Source organism: Musa acuminata, chromosome BXJ3-5 (genome assembly GCF_036884655.1).
Source record: "Musa acuminata AAA Group cultivar baxijiao chromosome BXJ3-5, Cavendish_Baxijiao_AAA, whole genome shotgun sequence".
Lineage (NCBI taxonomy): Eukaryota > Viridiplantae > Streptophyta > Magnoliopsida > Zingiberales > Musaceae > Musa > Musa acuminata.
Window position 1 is genome coordinate 14157537 of NC_088353.1, and position 17731 is coordinate 14175267.

At 42.1% G+C, this 17731-nt stretch overlaps 1 protein-coding gene across 2 annotated transcripts in view; it reads right to left on the minus strand.

Moving 5' to 3' along the window:
- LOC103974020 (probable amino-acid acetyltransferase NAGS2, chloroplastic) overlaps positions 1-15941 on the minus strand; it is a 54949-nt gene extending 39008 nt beyond the window's left edge. For both annotated transcript variants that reach the window (XM_009388739.3, XM_065150420.1), the window contains exons 1-3: positions 15337-15941; positions 14756-14843; positions 13841-14049 (exon numbers count right to left, since the gene is read on the minus strand). In XM_009388739.3, coding sequence (XP_009387014.2) covers positions 13841-14049; positions 14756-14843; positions 15337-15678 — 639 coding nt within the window. In that variant the 5' untranslated portion in view covers positions 15679-15941. The remainder of the gene's footprint in view (positions 1-13840; positions 14050-14755; positions 14844-15336) is intronic.
- Between the last annotated feature and the right edge of the window lie 1790 nt (positions 15942-17731).

The following is a 17731-nucleotide window of genomic DNA, read 5'->3' on the forward strand; positions in this document are numbered from 1 at the left end:
TTCTTTCTTGTTTACTCATGACACATACTTCACATAATTTTGTTGGGCGATCAATTTTTGGCATTCCTGTCACCATATTATACTTCTCTAGAAGTTTCAAAGCCTCAAAATTTAAGTGAGCATATCTAAGATGCCAAAGTGTAAAAATATTCTCAATATCAACTTTAAAACAATTTGATTGATCAAAAATACTTAAATGCAGAGGAAACATTATATTCTTTGTCATTTTCACATATGATATCAATGTTTTATTCTTGTCACGAATTGAGAGAGCCATATCTTTCATCTCAATATCAAAACCTTTTTCAAGTAATTGTCCCAAGCTTAGAATATTATTTTTCATATCAGGAACATAATAAACATCTGAAATACATAATTCTTTGCCATTATTAAGTTCAAGGAGAATTTTACCTTTGCCTCTTACTGGTCTTTGAGACAAATCACCAAATGTAATGTTCCCAAAATAACTTGTATCCATTTCTGAAAATAACTCTTTGATGTCACACATGTGATTTGAGGCTCCTGTATCTAGATACCATGTTATAGATTAATCCTCTTTCAAATGATCATAACTCATCAATAAAACTTGATTTTCATTCTTTTCTTCCTCAACAAAATTTGCCTTATCACCTTGATTGTTAGGATTATAATAACATTCATAAGAGTAATGTTCGTACCTTTTGCAAACATAACATTGAATTTCAGACCTTTTATAATCTCTACCACATCCACGGCCTCGGCCACGTCCTTGGCCATAACCTCGGCCTGTTTGGCTAGAATTTTCTCCACCACCTTCATTGTTTAGAGATTCTTGATTGGTCTGATTTCTGCCTCCTCTTCCTCTTTGTCCTCGTCCTCTTCCTCTTTAAGAATTTGATTCTCCTTTATTTTTAAGAGTAAGCTTCGTTTGTAGTGCTTGCTCCATAGTTTTGTCTTCTCCTCTTTTTGTAATCCTTTATTCATTAACTTGAAGGGAACCCATAAGTTTTTCTAAAGACATTTTTTTCAAATCTTTAGATTCTTCAATCGCAACAGTAATAAAATCAAATTTTGGATCTAGAGATCTCAGTATTTTTTCTATTACTCTGATCATTTATTTGTTCACCATTTCGTCTCATATGATGAACAATAGAAATAATTTTTGATAAGTAATCAGAAATAGTTTCAGAAGTACCTTGTTGTAATTTTTCAAACTCGACTCGTAAAACTTGTAGACGAAGTTTCTTTACCTTATCAACACCACCGAATGCTTTTTGAAGCATTTCCCAAGCCTCCTTTGAAGTATTTGGTGGAGCGATGATCTCGAACATTGTATCATCAAGCCCTTGATAGATCGTGAACAAAGTATTTTTCTCTTTCTTCCTTCTTTCTTTGAGTTGTTTTCTTCCTTCTGCATTCATTGCTCCTTTTGTTGGACTTGGTTCAACAAATCTATCTTCTACAAACTCTCATACATCTTGGGAGCCTAGAAGAACGTTCATTTGGATGCACCATATTGTCACGACCTTAGCTGGTTTTGCCTAAGGCGTGCGGCACCCTCGCGCGTCCGTTCGCAAAGGTCAGCCTCCCCGAAGCCTCCCATTGTCCCTTAGGACCAACAAAAGAGAGAACGGGTTAAAAAGAACGCCTCAATCGGGATCCACAAGCAAACACGTCCGAAAAACACTTCATAGACAATACAAATTACAAACAGACTTTACAAGCTCTGAATAGTTGCACAACAAAGGGTAAAATGGTCCATTACAGACCGAAAAGCTCTCGAACGTGTCCACATGACACAACCTTTATTTACAAGCCTAAAGAGGCCACCAACCCAACTAAAATGGGACTTATAAGCCTTCGGCCGCCCCTCTACCTGCTATACAAGGCATGAACATGCCAAAAGACAACGGACAGACATAAGCATTACATCCAACATCTTGTTTAGAAGTTTGTCCGTTACATTCTCCCCCACTTATCCCTTCGACGTCCTCGTCGAAGCCTTTGTGAACACTGCAACTCTTCGCCTTTGCTGAGTCTTCAATCTTCTGCTCCAGCTGCAATGCGCCTCCTGGCTCCCAGCTGCTCTCCGCTGCTGTTTCTGAGTAGTCGAACCTTTAATCCGCCATGCTACTTCAACTCGCCAATGACTCTGACTCTGGTGTGGGGTTGGCTGAGCTGTATTGATCCTTGTCGATTCTTGCGGATCCACCAAATGAAGGAAAAGACCATCTTTTCTGCGCCAGTCTCGAAAAATTTCCACATGCTGCTTGAACTGGGTGGATGCTTGTTGGAGCTTTAACGAGCATCGCCTCGCAAACTTCTGAAGTTTTGGGTCCTTCCTCCACAAAATCTGCTCATTGACTCTTCTTTCAGTTAGTTGTCACATCCAAGTAGGTTCGCATCACTTCCGCTTTCGATTGGCATTTCGTTGGGAAATGAAGCGGACGATCTACTCTCAGTAGTACTGATCACCGTTGGTGAGGATTTGACAACTATTGTCTTCCATTATCTTCGAAGGGTCTTTGAACTTGTGCAGAGCTCCTCTGCTGGATAGATAAGAGAACTGGGGTACTCGGTTTCGCCCATTCTCTTAAGAGTTGAGAAGGCAAAGGTTACTTTGACTTCGCCTGCCTCCTCGAGGTTGTACTTCATGCATCGAGCTGGTTACTAGTCTTCGCCTGCTCTTTGCTCACACTTCTGAAGCACTTGAAGTGTTTGCACTCCTTGCGTTGAGTTGGCTACTGTGATTCACCTTCTCAATGCCATCGAACTTCTGGAATGCGGGAAGTTTTCACCCCAACTTGGAGTAATTCTCTGATAGATGAGGTCGCCTCTGGGATTGTACCGTCTTCTCCATCAACCCTGCCGCCTACTCCACTGAGTAGCAAAGGTACAGCACCGTGTACTGCCTGCTTCGTTCCTTGGTCGTGCACTCTTGCGTGACCCGAAGTCCTTCACTTACGGCTATCTTGATGAGAAACTTGTTGACACCGGTCTTACGAAGTTTCTTGGCCTCTGCCCTTCAGCCTTGTCTCGGTACTTGGAGATTGCCTCTGCATGCTCCACCTCCTCGGCCCCTTTCACGACCAAGCGCTCTCCCTCCATGAGAGCAAGGGATCAATGACTTGCACGGAAGTCCCGCCTCTGCGGTACCATGGCGCTGCCATGCCCATGGCCCTACTATCCGTCGCCTCGCCTCTGTATCCCTTTTCTTCACAATCAGTAGAGATGTCTCCGTGGCACTCCTCTGAGTCCACCTCCATTCTAACTGATGCTTGATTTTGGGTAGCTAAGTCCCTCTGGACTCGTCGTCGCTTCCTCGCCCCTTTCGACCCCCTGCTTCAACACCTCCGTGTTCTCCAAGCAGTCTGTTTGGTCGATGGAAAGACAGACTGCAACTCCCATGCATGGCCTCTGTCATCACGTTGTAGAGTTTGCACCGATTCTGTTCTCCTTAGCTTCCTTGGTAGCAACGTTCGCTTACTCGACCTTGTCCTCTGACTTGTCGGGCTCCCTTAAGCGAATATGAGCTCTGGAGCAGTCCAACTCTCCAGCTGCTTCGATCATACCTCTGTATGATCAAGTCCCTCCCATGGAACTCACTGGTACTTGCATTCGAACTTTTCCCTTGGTGGAACACAGCCCCCATATGCTGATGACCAAGGCTTTCATCCGATGCAAAATTCGATGCACGCCCGGAAGACCCGCCTCTGCGGTACCATGGCCTTCACTCCTTGAATCCATAGCCCTTCTTGCCGTCGTGTTGTTCATCGAAGTGGAGCTTCCAGTAACTCCCGATCATACCTCCATATGATCTCATCCCTCACGGGACAGATTGTGTGTATCGCATTGCCACGAACTGTTCCACCACGATCCGCTGCACCATGTCGCCTCCTGGTGACATCTCCATTGCATTCTGATCCTTGTGGAATAAACTCGAATTGTGAACCCTTCATGTGTGGCCTCTGCCAATACATCGCAGGGTCCCTTCCACCTTCGATTTTGTTCGCTCCTCTGGCAATCGACCTTCATCCACCCACTCCTGGGTCACACCTAGATGAAGCACCGCTCTAGGACAGTCCGTCGCCTAGTAGCTCCCGAAGTCCACCGACTCCACTGTAGTTTGTGCACCATTGTCTGGATCCTGGGCCTCTGCCCCTACCAGCACAATCTCCGCTGCGCACTGCTTCCTTCATGGCAACTTGAATGGTAACACTGTGGCATATTCTTCAAGAGTACCCGCCTCTGCGTCCTCTTGCCCCGTGCTAAGGCCTTCTGAACCCAACTTCGCCTCCGCAAGTTGAGTCGCCTTAGTTCCTCCATTAAATGCTCTTCCGGGTTAAGGTGTATGTGCCGCGAAGCTCCCTTCGTCTTTGGCACCATACAAGATGAGTCCGCTCCGTCAGGATGAAGGACCCATGGAACAACATGATCCTACCCTTACCTCTGCAAGAGTTCATGTCTTTGACCTCTGTCTAAGGAAAGCACTGTGCTTCTGCTCCATGTTCCAACTTCTCTGCTGGCTCCCTTCATGCGGCTTGGGTACTTCGCCAAGTTACACCCAAGTTGCTCCGCTCCTCGTTCTTGCATTGAGTCGATGGTGGCCCTCGCGCCCACCATTCCACGGGTCAACCCTCCCTTGAGTCCGATCTCCATATCGACTCCAAGTGTGCCTTCATTTAAGTTGCTTCAGGTCGCTCCCCCACTTGATCTCGCAATGCATCCACCAATGCATTCTCTCGAGCGAGAGCATGCGACAACTCCTCGCCGCTTGCTCAGTCCATCGAGCTTCATGAAGTTGTTGTTTGTGAGGTACTCCTCCTCAACATGTGAAGTCCGTCTCACATGATTCTCCCTCTGGAGTGCCGAGACTTATCCCTCCTAGATAACTGTCCCGTTGGAGCAACATCTCTCTTCGTTTCGGAGACCCCCATCCCCTTGGACTACTCCGATCTGCTGAACAAACAGTGCATTGTTCTGCCTCTTGCAAACGCACTTGCTAGATTGCGCCTCCACGTCAATACAGCCACCACTACACCCCTCAAGGCCTAGCAACATGCTGAACTCGTTGCACACTTCAGCCTTCTACGGACGTATCCTTTGCATGCCGAAGAGAAAGTTTTAATGCTCCATTGGCGCCGAGTCTCGACCGCCTTGGGATGGCCACGAACATTCCATCGTCCGCATACAAGCCCATGCATGAGTACCAAATTCTTCGAGTTAGCAATTCCCCTCACCTCTGTGAGCTTTGCATAACTCTTTTGGTCGTTGAGCAACTCATTCCACCTTGGATGGTCTCATTCTTGCCAAGCGCCTCGCCTGCCTAGAGCACCATCAAGTATAGTTGTCAACGTTGAGCCATAGCTCAAACTCAGCCATCCCAACCTTTGTGCGCTCCAAATTCTTCCAAGCTTGCTTGTTCTCGTGGTGCCTCTTGCGCGAAGGGTTGGCCATTCCTCTGAATGCCAATCTCAGATGCTCGCTCCTCTGAGCGACTCTTTTCCCTACATCTCCATGCCCGTTTTCCCTCAAACGGTCGCGCGTGTGCTGACTGCCCTCAATGCAGCCCCGCTAGGTCCCCCACGTTTGCATGTCAAGTGTTTCTATGAGTGCTTGTCCCGCTCTGATACCATATTGTCACGACCTTAGCTGGTTTTGCCTAAGGCGTGCGGCACCCTCGCGCGTCCGTCCGCAAAGGTCAGCCTCCCCGAAGCCTCCCATTGTCCCTTAGGACCAACAAAAGAGAGAACGGGTTAAAAAGAACGCCTCAATCGGGATCCACAAGTAAACACGTCCGAAAAACACTTCATAGACAATACAAATTACAAACAGACTTTACAAGCTCTGAATAGTTGCACAACAAAGGGTAAAATGGTCCATTACAGACCGAAAAGCTCTCGAACGTGTCCACATGACACAACCTTTATTTACAAGCCTAAAGAGGCCACCAACCCAACTAAAATGGGACTTATAAGCCTTCGGCCGCCCCTCTACCTGCTATACAAGGCATGAACATGCCAAAAGACAACGGACAGACATAAGCATTACATCCAACATCTTGTTTAGAAGTTTGTCCGTTACAATATGTCATAATTTTCTTTTGTCAATCTGGGGATTTAGAGTTGGATGGTACTTGAGGAAGAGGTCATAGCTTAACCTATGCTCTGATACCAAATGTTAATCTTGATAGGAAGAAGGGATAGAGATATCAAACAGAGGAAGAGTAGAACAAGCTTCAATCTTCTATATTTCTCTCAAGAAAACTCTTGACAAATTCAGAAACTCTATCTATTTCATAACCCAACATATGAGGTTTATATAGTCCTCAAAGATACATTACATTAATTGTATTCAAGATGAATCATTCTCTTTCAAGAAACCCTTTCAAAAACCAATAACCAATTTGACTTATCCTTCCATAGACTTTTAATATATTTCTTCTTGATATAATGAATCTTCCTCTTGATGCAATGAACCTTTCTTTTGATGAAATGAATCTCTTTATGACACTTAAACAAGTTTAATTCCAACACGCCTGGACCAAAAAGGTTGATAAGAGAAGAGCTTCGAGAGCGATCTGCGAAGGGGTTATGTTGGCATTACGACGAGTCGTGGAGTCGCGAGCATCGCTGTAAGAAAGGGAGACTTCTTGTGATTGAACCAGTAGAAGAAGAGGTCATTGAACATCCAGAAGAGAGCCTTGAATATAAAGAAGAAGATGCGGAAGAAGAGCCACAACCGACTGACTTTATGGTACATGCGCTGGCCGGCTACTCAAACCCGCAAACGATGAAAGTTAGAGGCCTTATCAAACAACAACCAATCATTGTTCTCATCGACACGGGCAGCACTAATAACTTCTTAAACAGTAAGGTTGCTGCTCGGATGGCGCTCCACATCGAAGGTTGCAGCAAGTTCGATGTAAAGGTCGCCAACAGCAGAATCCTAAAGTGCGACCAAAGATGCCGCAGGTGAAACTATTACTGCAAGACCAAGAAATTATCACTGACTTCTTCCTCCTACAAACTGATAACTATGAGGCCGTGCTTGGCATAGAATGGCTGACTATGCCAGGTGATGTCTCTTAGAACTTCTCCAAATTAATTATGAAATTCTACTGCAAAGGCAAACAGATCATCCTACGCGGGAAGCGCGAAAGCAACGTAACCACCGTTTTAACCCAACGAATGGAGAAAGTTTTACACAAGGTAAATGGTGGCTTTTTGATACATCTCCAACAGCAACCAGAGGGGAAGAAAATAGAAATTGAAGATCAAAATCTCGTCCAATTGCTTGCTGAATTTGCCGACATTTTTGTTGAGTCGCACGGTCTTCCTCCTACTCGGCAACATAACCATCGGATTCCAATCCTTCCGGGCAAATCACCAGCGAACACTCGGCCATACCGTTATCCTCACCTCCAGAATGATGAAATTGAAAAGATTGTAAAGGAGATGCTTGAAACAGGGGTGATTCAACCAAGTTGCAGCCCCTATTCCTCATCGGTACTACTTGTACGCAAGAAAGACGGAACTTGGCGGATGTGCATCGACTACCGAGCTTTAAATGGCATCACCGTCAAGGACAAGTACTCAATACCAGTGATGGATGAACTTCTTGATGAGTTAAAAGGAGCTCGAGGAGTCTTCACAAAATTGGACCTCCGATCTGGTTACCACCAAATTCGGGTATGTGAAGACGACATTCTAAAAACTACATTCCGCACACATGACGGCCATTATGAATTCTTAGTAATGCCTTTTGGACTCACTAATGCTCGTTCAACCTTCCAAAGTCTCATGAACGATACTTTTCGGAGCTTTCTTCGTAAATTTGTGCTGGTATTTTTCGATCATATTCTCATTTACAGCCCTTCTCTTGAGACTCACTTTCAGCATTTACGGGTTGTTTTGACGATCCTTCGAGAGAATACACTTTCTGTTAAACAGCCAAAATGCAGCTTTCTCCAGCAAAAAGTAGAGTACCTTGGGCACATAATATCAAAAGGAGTGGCGGTAAACCCAACAAAAATTGAAGCAATGCAAGGCTGGCCGAAACCTACAAACGTGAAATTACTACGCGGGTTCCTTGGACTAACGGGCTACTACCGAAAATTTGTCAAGGACTATAGGAAGATCAGTGCACCCCTCACTTCTTTACTGAAAAAAGACGCTTTCCAATAGTCGGACAAAGCCTCCGCTGCCTTCGACAAACTTAAAGCAGCCATGACGACGATGCCAGTGCTAGCGCTACCATATTTTAACCGACCCTTCATCATTGAGGCCGACGCATCTGGAGTCGGAATTGGAGTCGTTCTCATGCAAGAGGGTCAACCACTCGCATACACCAACAAGGCATTGTCTCCCTCCCATCAAAACATGTTAATATATGATAAGGAGATGCTCGCCATTGTGTACGCAGTAACTAGGTGGAGACCCTACTTGATCGGCGAGCGATTTCAAATTAAAACTGACCATAGAAGTCTCAATTACTTTTTGGAGTAGAAGATATCATCCCTTGAACAGCAGAAATGGGTAACTGAACTTCTAGGATTTTATTATGAAATTATTTACAAAAAGGGGAAAGAAAACGTTGTTGCAGATGCACTCTAACGACTACCTAAGCAAGCTAAATTTTTAGTCATCTCCCTTCCTACCACTAGCTTCCTCAAGGACATTAGGGAAGAATGGAAGAAGGATCCAAAGATCAGCAATATCATAAAAAAATTGGAGGAGGATCCAAGTGCAATAACCCACTGCTACACTTGGGATTCGAGGGATCTAAGCTACAAAGGTCGCATTGTGCTTATACCCGACTCCCCTTTCATCAAAATCATCCTGCATGAAATGCACTCCACACCTTCAGTAGGGCACTTCGGATTCCTGAGAACCTACAAAAGAGTGAAGCAAAATTTTTATTTGAGAGGGATGAAAAAAATTATTTTTGAATATGTGGCACATTGTGATGTGTGTCAACAGCACAAGGGTGAAATAGTGGCAAGTCCAGGGAAGCTATAACCACTATTCATACCAGACTCGATGTGGACTAACATCTCCATGGACTTCATCAAAGGGCTGCCACCTTCCAAAGGTAAAAGCATAATTCTCGTAGTGGTTGATCGACTTACGAAATATGCTCATCTTTGTGCTGTGCAAAATCCCTACACTACTACTAGCATTGCCCAGATTTTCATAGAAAATATTGTTAAAATGCATGGGATGCCAAGGTCCATTGTAAGTGATCGTGACAGGATCTCCACCAGTAAATTTTGGACCGAGTTATTTCAGTTACAGGGCATCAAACTCAAGATGAGTACAACATATCATCCACAAACTGACAGCCAAACAGAGGTGGTGAACAGGTGTTTAGAGACGTACCTTCGGTGTTTCGCCAATGGCCGGCCAAAGGAGTGGGCGAAATGGCTTCCCTAGGCTGAATGGTGGTATAATACTACATATCATTCATCTACAAAATGTGCCCGTTATGAAGTACTGTATGGTCGACCGACCCTTGTGATTCCAAAGTATGTAATTGGCTCGGCCAAGGTAGATTAGGTCGACCAAGAATTGATTGACAGGGACAAACTCCTATAACTGCTAAAGGATAATCTCTCTATCGCTCAAGCCAGAATGAAGCAGCAAGTCGACACACGCAGAAGTGAAAGAGAATTTTCAGTAGAAGATTGGGTTTATCTTCGCCTACAGCTATACAAGTAACTCTCCATCGACATACGAGCCTCCATGAAGCTATCCCCATGTTTTTATGGGCCCTATCAGATCACAGAGCGTATTAGAGTCGTGGCGTACAGACTTAAATTGCTTGAGGATGCCAAAATTCACCCTGTCTTCCACGTGTCATGCTTGAAGCCCAAGTTGGGAGAACACGAGTCACCTCAGATCCAACTGCCCAACACCACTAATGATAGAGATATTCAAGCCCAACCACAAGCCATCCTCGGTCGTAGAATTGTGATGTGTCGCCGACGTCCCTCTATTGAAGTACTAGTGCATTGGAATAATTTACCACTTGAAGACGCCACATAGGAATCACATTAGGAGCTGAAGACCCGATTCCCTGAGTTCATAGAACATCAGCCTTGAGGACAAGGCTGATTTGGAGAGGGCAAGCTTGATAGGACCCTAGCAAGGTTAGGTCCTACTCAACCAAGAAGCAGCTAATAAAACCCTATGAGATTGTAATAAACCCCACCTAGCCACCTCTATCCTATAAAGAAGAGTGGCTAGGGTTTATATTTGAGCCTTTGGGCTTCCTAATCGTCGCCCCCTTTTACTGGGTTGGTTGGTTAGGTTGAGGGCAAAAGGGGTAACTCACTTAAGAAGCAGCCCCTAGGGCTAGGGTTTGGAGCCTTATATAAGCATGTAGCTTCCATCTCTTTGAGAATAAGATCTATCAACAATTGCAGTCATTTGGCCGACTTCTAGGAGGGTGAAACCCCTATAGCGTTCTAAGGAGTGATCTCCCTCAAAGATCAATCTACATAGAATTCCTCTGGAGTTCTATCATTTACCTTCATGTTCTCCCCCACTTGACCCCACAAAGCATTCAACAAACGCATTGCTCTCATCCGGGGTCCTTGCGACTCCTCATCGTCACTGCTGGATTCCGAACTACTCGAACTAAGAGCGACGGCCTTGCCCTTGTCTGATTTGGGGGGTTGGATTGAAGCTATTAAAGCGTTGAGTGCTTATTTCTATGGGCACTCCCTAACCATGTGCGATCCTCTGCACAAAAAACATATGCCAGGTTTTGGGGGCTTGCCTTTTAAGCTTGGCCCTTTGTGGGAACTCTTCTTCCTCTGTTCGCCCCCGCACTCCTTCACTTGAGAATATTTCGGTGGGCAATTTCCTAAATATTATTTCTTTTTCCCCGAGTCCTCCAAGGAAACAAAGTTAGTGAGCCTTTCCGTGGCTACAATCGCCCCGATCACATCGGTGATATTCCTTCGATGCAATTTCTGTTGTGCCTATGGCTTTGGCAAAGTTGTCTCAGCTTCCTCCTAGCAATGAACTCTGTGTTCTCGGGTAAGAACTAAGTTCTCAACTCCTGCTTCAAGTCCTCCCATGTGTCCACTCGACACTGACCTTGTTGGATCTCCTCCTAACAGGTTCGCCACTAAAGTTTTGCATCCCCATTCAAATACATTGTTGCTATTGAAACTTTGGTATCTTCATAATCGAGCCTTATAGCTCGAAAATACTGCTCTATGTCAAAAAAGAAATTCTCGAGCTCCTTTACGTCCCTGGCACCCCCATAGCAATGATGCTCAGGTGCCCTCAAGTTTTGTGACAACGCGACGCGGGTGTTGCTCTCTCCCGTATTTAGTGCCCTTGTGAGCAATATCACTCTAGAAGTGAGTTCTGCCACGACTTCGTGTAGATGTTGCACGGAGTCTTTGGTGTCTTCCGTCAGTCGATCGACTAGGGACTCAACCTTGTCGATTCGAGATTCAGCTTCTTTTTCTAAGCTCTCTACCCCAAGAAGCCTTTGTTGGCCTTAGTAAAGTTCCTCCAAGCTCACTTTAAGAACATCCAGGCGGGTTTCTGCCGCAGTGAGTCTCTTTTTGTGGCTCTTTTTCTCGGTTGGCGCTTCAGATTACACCTCCTCCACTCGCAGAGAGTAGCCAACTTCTCGCTCATCATGTTCGTTGTCGCACTCCTCTTGAGCGGCTCCAACAGCATGAGAGCAAGTTTGCACTTACAGCCCACTTGCGACTGCTTGGGGCAATGGTCCAGCTTGCCCGGTCTTGCTTGATTCACCATGATGCCTTGCTATGGAGAGATTGCAAAGTTTCTTCGCTGCTTGCTCAAATTGCTTGCCCGCTCTAATACCACACTGTCACGGACTTAGTTGGAATTACCTAAGACGTGAGGCACCCTTGCGGTAATTGTCACGGACTTAGCTGAAGTTGCCTAAGTCGTGAAACACCCTTGCGCCAACTTCTCGGACTTAGCTGGGATTACCTAAGCCATGAGGCGTCCTTGCGATATATGCATCCGCAAAGGGTCAACCTAGTTATAACCTCGTGTAGGTCCCGAAGGACCTGTAAAATAGCAAGTTGATTAATTTGAAAATGAGCGACGGACAAGTCACGACGTCTCGCGAAGAGGAAGCTTTACAAGCAATTTAGCAAGCACCTTGAGTGCAAGAGAGAAAAGAGAAGAAGGAGAAAACAAAGACTTTAGAAGGTTGAACGAACAATTGCAAGTCCGCAAACAACTGCTCACTGGGTGTCGAGCACAAAGGCAAGTTCCCATCAAGTTAATATACGAACTTGTGAAGAGTGTTCAACGCCCGACACTACCGCGAAGCCCCATGCCCCCTAGTGCCACCCGAAGGGTTCCAAAGTGCTGAGAAGGCTGACGTTTCGCATACAACTATGGTATGTAAAAAACAGGTCATGGCTCGTGAAAACGGAGCCATTTTAGGGTAATTTTGCCTAGCGCGGCGAGCGGTCGCACTGCAGCACTGCAAATTGTTCGAGCTTACATTTTTACAAGCAAAAACATACAAAACCAAGGCAAAACATGCTGCTAAGCATCTGTACAAGTATGCAAAAACGACGAACGATTCATTGAACAAAGTTGTTATGGGTACGCGACGACCGTTCGTGACATTCTGACCTCAGAACTCATCTATGCCAAGAAGTATCCCAGCCACCTAGTCAACCTATATAGAACTCATTGTCCCTCTAGAATTAGGCAAGAGAGGTACCTTCTATACTACCCGCTAATTCTCTTAAAAGAGAGGAATATATCCTGTCTTTTGAATACTGAGTCTCACTTCCTTTTATTCTTAACCTCATGGCACTAGGTCTACCAAAGCTACTCATATTGTAATTTGGAAAAGATGATATTGTTTCAAAAAGAATAAAGCAAAAAACTGAACATAGCTTCATGGATTCAAGTAACTCAACATATTCAGTGAACTTTTATTCTTAATAGAGAACATTATAATATAGTTAAGTACCCAAGTGCCTTTGTTTAATTAAATAATTGGGTTTCTGGCAGTCCAACTGTTTTGAAATGGAGGTTGACCCATACAGCTTATCAACTTCGAGGTCCATATGCCAACTTAAGGGACTAACACTCACATATCTTCATAAATAAGCTTAAAGCAAGGGAATATCTTTGAACCCATTGTGTATGAATTTTTTTATTATATTAGTCATAAGGCCTTGGTGGCTTCATGCTCCTATCTTCTCCATTTTGCTATCATTATATGTATTTCTCCAAATAATAAGGATAAATCAACATTGAAAAACCATATAACTATGAGTTGAACAGCTTCGTTACTCAGATACTTCTAACTTTTGTAGTTAAATTGCTTGCTTACAAAGATATCTTAACAGCATCTCCTAGTTACCTTACAGAAGAAAAATGAACATCCACTCTTTGGCTCAAATGATTTGTGTTTTATCTTTACATTCTCAAATTAAATTTTCCTGACATTTCTTAAGTTTCTTCTATTTAGTGCATTGTTTCTTAAGGTCTGTCATACCGAAGCGTACCGCCCGTACCGGGCGGTACGTACCGGTCCGACAGGTTACCGGTACGTGGATCGTCCGGTACCGCTACAATGCTATAGTACTATACTGTAGTACTGCTACAATATGAAAAAAAATAAAAAATTGTTCGGTACACCAGGGTGTACCACTCGATACGCCCTGATGTACCGCCTGGTACACTGGTACCGTACCGTACCGAGCCCGAGTCGAAATACCGGTACGGTACGGTATAGCGAACCTTATCTATTAATATCAAATATTGTTTTTGTGCTCAATAATGGAACAACAGATGAAAGATAAGAAACCACTTTAAATTTTTTCATGCAAAAATACCTTAGCTGCAAGGAAGTTACCACTTGCCACACTAACGCCAAGTTCATGCCAACGATCATTATCACCATGTCGGCGGAGACTTAATATAGGTGGTCCCGGAGAAAGTTTTGCTTCTATTATCAGTCGAATTCTTCCAGCTGCTTCCATTGCAGCCTCTAGTGACTTGGTATCAGTAATTCGATATCGACCAACATACCTGCCCTTGCTTCCTAAAATAAGAAGTCAAAATATGCATGACAATCTAGGCATAGATAGAAAAGGTTATCCATCTAAGCATAGATATAATGTCCTAAGTAAAACATGCACACATCTGAAACTCAAGTTATCCAAGTCAGGTGCACATGCACATATTCAACTTGTACAACATAAGACCATATGATCATAATCAGTTATTGTATCTGGTGTGTTGTCAATAAGTTAAATTTTGATTGAGGATATTGTCATATTTGGACACATTTCAAAATATTTTATCATATAATTTCTGAGGAAGCAAGCACAAAAAACATTTAATCATGTATAACAAACTCTCTGGGCAAATAGCCGTTGTCATAGTGGGCAAGGTCCCTAGCTCTAAATTTCTATCAGAAGAAACAAAAAAAAAAATCCAATTCATGCAATAAATCATCCACCCTACTTGCAATGGAGTTTGCTAGCAAAACAAAAGATTGAGCCAGAGCTGGAAATTTTGAATAAATAGTTGTAATATTATGTGATAGAAGACCATTAACAGTGTTTGAAAAGGAACATGTATTAAGTAAAGAAAGAGATAAATCTCACATTATGTATATGCATAAAGGAAGAGATAGTGGTGTCATAAGAAACCAAAGGAACAAGGATCATCAAAAGAGTTAAAGCCAATCCATAGAAATAAGACCAACTAAAATCTGTGTAAAAAAAATTGTAGAAGTGTCCTACCTCTTTCTGTCAAGAGCTTATCAATCTGGCAATGGGTTCCAGGAACAAGGACAAATTTGATCCCAAGACCATGAAGGAGTGAAATATCCTGCAACAGAAGCATAGGATTATAATGTACTGATCATGAACAGTAAAAGAAACAGAATAAGACCAATACAATACACGTTGAAATTTTTTCTTCTATTAATGCCAACTTACTCTTACCTCATGTAACTGGCATGCAATGCTGCATGCTTTACTGGGCCTAACGCTTCTAAAGCATTCAAAAACTAAGCATTCCATAATTATCAAGAAAACGTAAATAGCAAGATAATAGATCATTCAATAATCCAATCAGGTTGAGATTTGTTAAGGTATCTGCTACCTGATCTCACTAAATTAATCTTAAAAATTCAATATACAGAAAAAGAAATCAAGTTCACTATGAAAACTATAACAACTAAGCATCCAATTGCTTAGGCTGTGATACTGAAATAAGTGCTTTGAGAAATTTCACGAAAAAAATTCTCATTCATCCCAAAGTTAGTCATCAAAAAGAAATCAAAAAGAGGACATCAAGAAGAAAAAGAACCACCAAGTACCTGAAGAATGCTATCCAAGTGAGAGCTGTCCACGACCTCCCCCGATATCACCACCACGAACGTGCTTCCCCTGTGACCTCTTATGTAAGGCCAGGCCTGCCGAAACCATCCGACGAACCGCTCATTTTCCTCCGCGCCGCCGGAGGTCTCGTCGGCGGATCCATTCCCGGAATGCCGATCGGACCTACAGCCTAGAGCCAGCTCCCTCCAAGCAACAGCGCCCCGATCAAGTGACAAAGAACGCTTCGTCACCGCCGGAAATCGAGGCAACATTCCACTCGGATCCGATGCTTTCGCAGCGCCTCCGGCGAAAATCCAGGGCCTCGAGCACGAAGCCACCATTGCGAGCGGCGGATCCCAGTCGCACAGGGAAGCGGTGGAGGCAAGAAAACCCTAGAGAGAAAGAGAAAAAGAGAGAGACACAAGTCGAGAGGAGTCGGGGAACGCGGCGAAAGAGGTCGAGGAGGACAATATTTGGCGGGCGTGGGAGGCCATTTATTTACTCTTCCCACTCTCCGGCACCGGCTGGCCGTCGAGGTTGCGGCCCAAGCCGCCACACTGCGCCCTGGCACGCATCTCAAAGCAACCTTGATGCAAACTTGCTCAGGTGCAATCACTTACGGCTAAGAAAAATTAAGATTTTATATATATGAGATTTTCCGAGACCCCCATTTTTCTAAAACATCGTTTCTGTTATCCTAAGTAATACATCCTATTCTAAAAATACTCAAACAATTACTCAAAAAATGAGTATATTTTTTCTGTCCATCAAAGTGTTTTGACCCTTTTTTTTTTTTTGCTGGTTATAATATTTTGTTCATCACAATAAAATTACTATAAAATCTACTTAAAAGCATTATGTATGAGTCCAATAAAATCAAGACACAGTAGAAACTTTTTGATATATCATATTAGGATTCAGATAAGTATTTATAATAATTTAAGTATAAAATCAATTAAATAAGAATAAAAATTAGTTTATTATAATATTTTAGCCATCATAATAAAAAATATTATAAAGCCTATTTTAAAATTTTTAAACAATCTAAATGGACTCATAACCCCAATCAAATCAAGTATATGTCTAAAAATATTATATCGTAACCATCCATAAGCTATGATAATTAAAAAATATAATATGATGTTACTTACAATATTTTTTAATAATTACATAGTGTTTTTATTTATTAAAAATATTATAAATGAGTCAAATGAAAACACTAATAACAGTTAAAAAATAACGAGAAAACTAACAAAAAATTTTGACAAGAATATGTGATGGGAGGTATTTTGCATGTTTCATGAATTAGGAGCACTATTTGAAAATTACTAAAATTGAAGGCACTGAGAAAAACCCAAAATGAGGTTTTTTTCAGGGAAAAGCTTATATATATATATATATATATATATATCATAAATTAGGAGCCAAAAAAAAGTTTTTTTATCTCAAATTTCGGAAAAATATCTTATAATGTGGAAGTGATTTTATGGTCAAATTTGTTCTAAATTCACCTTAAATTGGCAAAAATAAAAATAAAAAATCAACTTTTAAGGGTTAAATTAACTGAAATATAGCTTTTGAAGGCCTAAAAATAGAAAAATTATCATTTAGGGCTTGTAAGATATTTCCTAAAGAAATTTTTTTGTCAAAAGACCTAGTTATTTTAACTTAAATTGGATAAAGTTAAAAATAGAGGTGATTTTTATGAGCAAATTTGTTTTAAATTCACCTTAAATTGGCAAAAAAAAAAGTAAAATAAAGAACTTTCAGCCTTCTAAGGGTTGAATGAATAAAAATAGTTCTTTTAAAGGAATAAAAAGAAAAATGTAGTCATTCAGAGCTTCATTAGACATTTACAAGGTTTTATGAAACTTTGGGGTAAAAAACATTGGAATTTCACCTCAAATTGGTCAAAAATGAAAAAAATAAAAATTTTAAACTTTTAAGTGCTTAATTAACTGAAGATAGATACTTTCAAGGTCCAAAATATAAAACAGTGATCATTTAGGCTTCACAGTTATTTCCAAGGTAACATGAAAATTTTGATCCAAAGACCTTTTAATTTCAGCTAAAATTAGCCAAAAAATGAAAGAATTAGAAAATTTCAATCTTTAAATAACTAAATTAATCTAAAATATATCTTTTATTGACTCAAAAATAAAAGTAATAGTCAACTAAGGCTTAAATATATTCGCGAGTTTTTTATTAAAAATAGTCATTAATTACACTAATTTTAAAATGAGTTTTATACTATTTTTTAAGGACCTAAAAACAGTGTAACCCGATGAAAAAATATTGTAACTTAGATGCCAAAAGATAATAATCTCATAACTTTATAAAAGTTTCTCTGATAACTTAGAATTGATTTTGTGACCAAATATATTCTAAAATAAC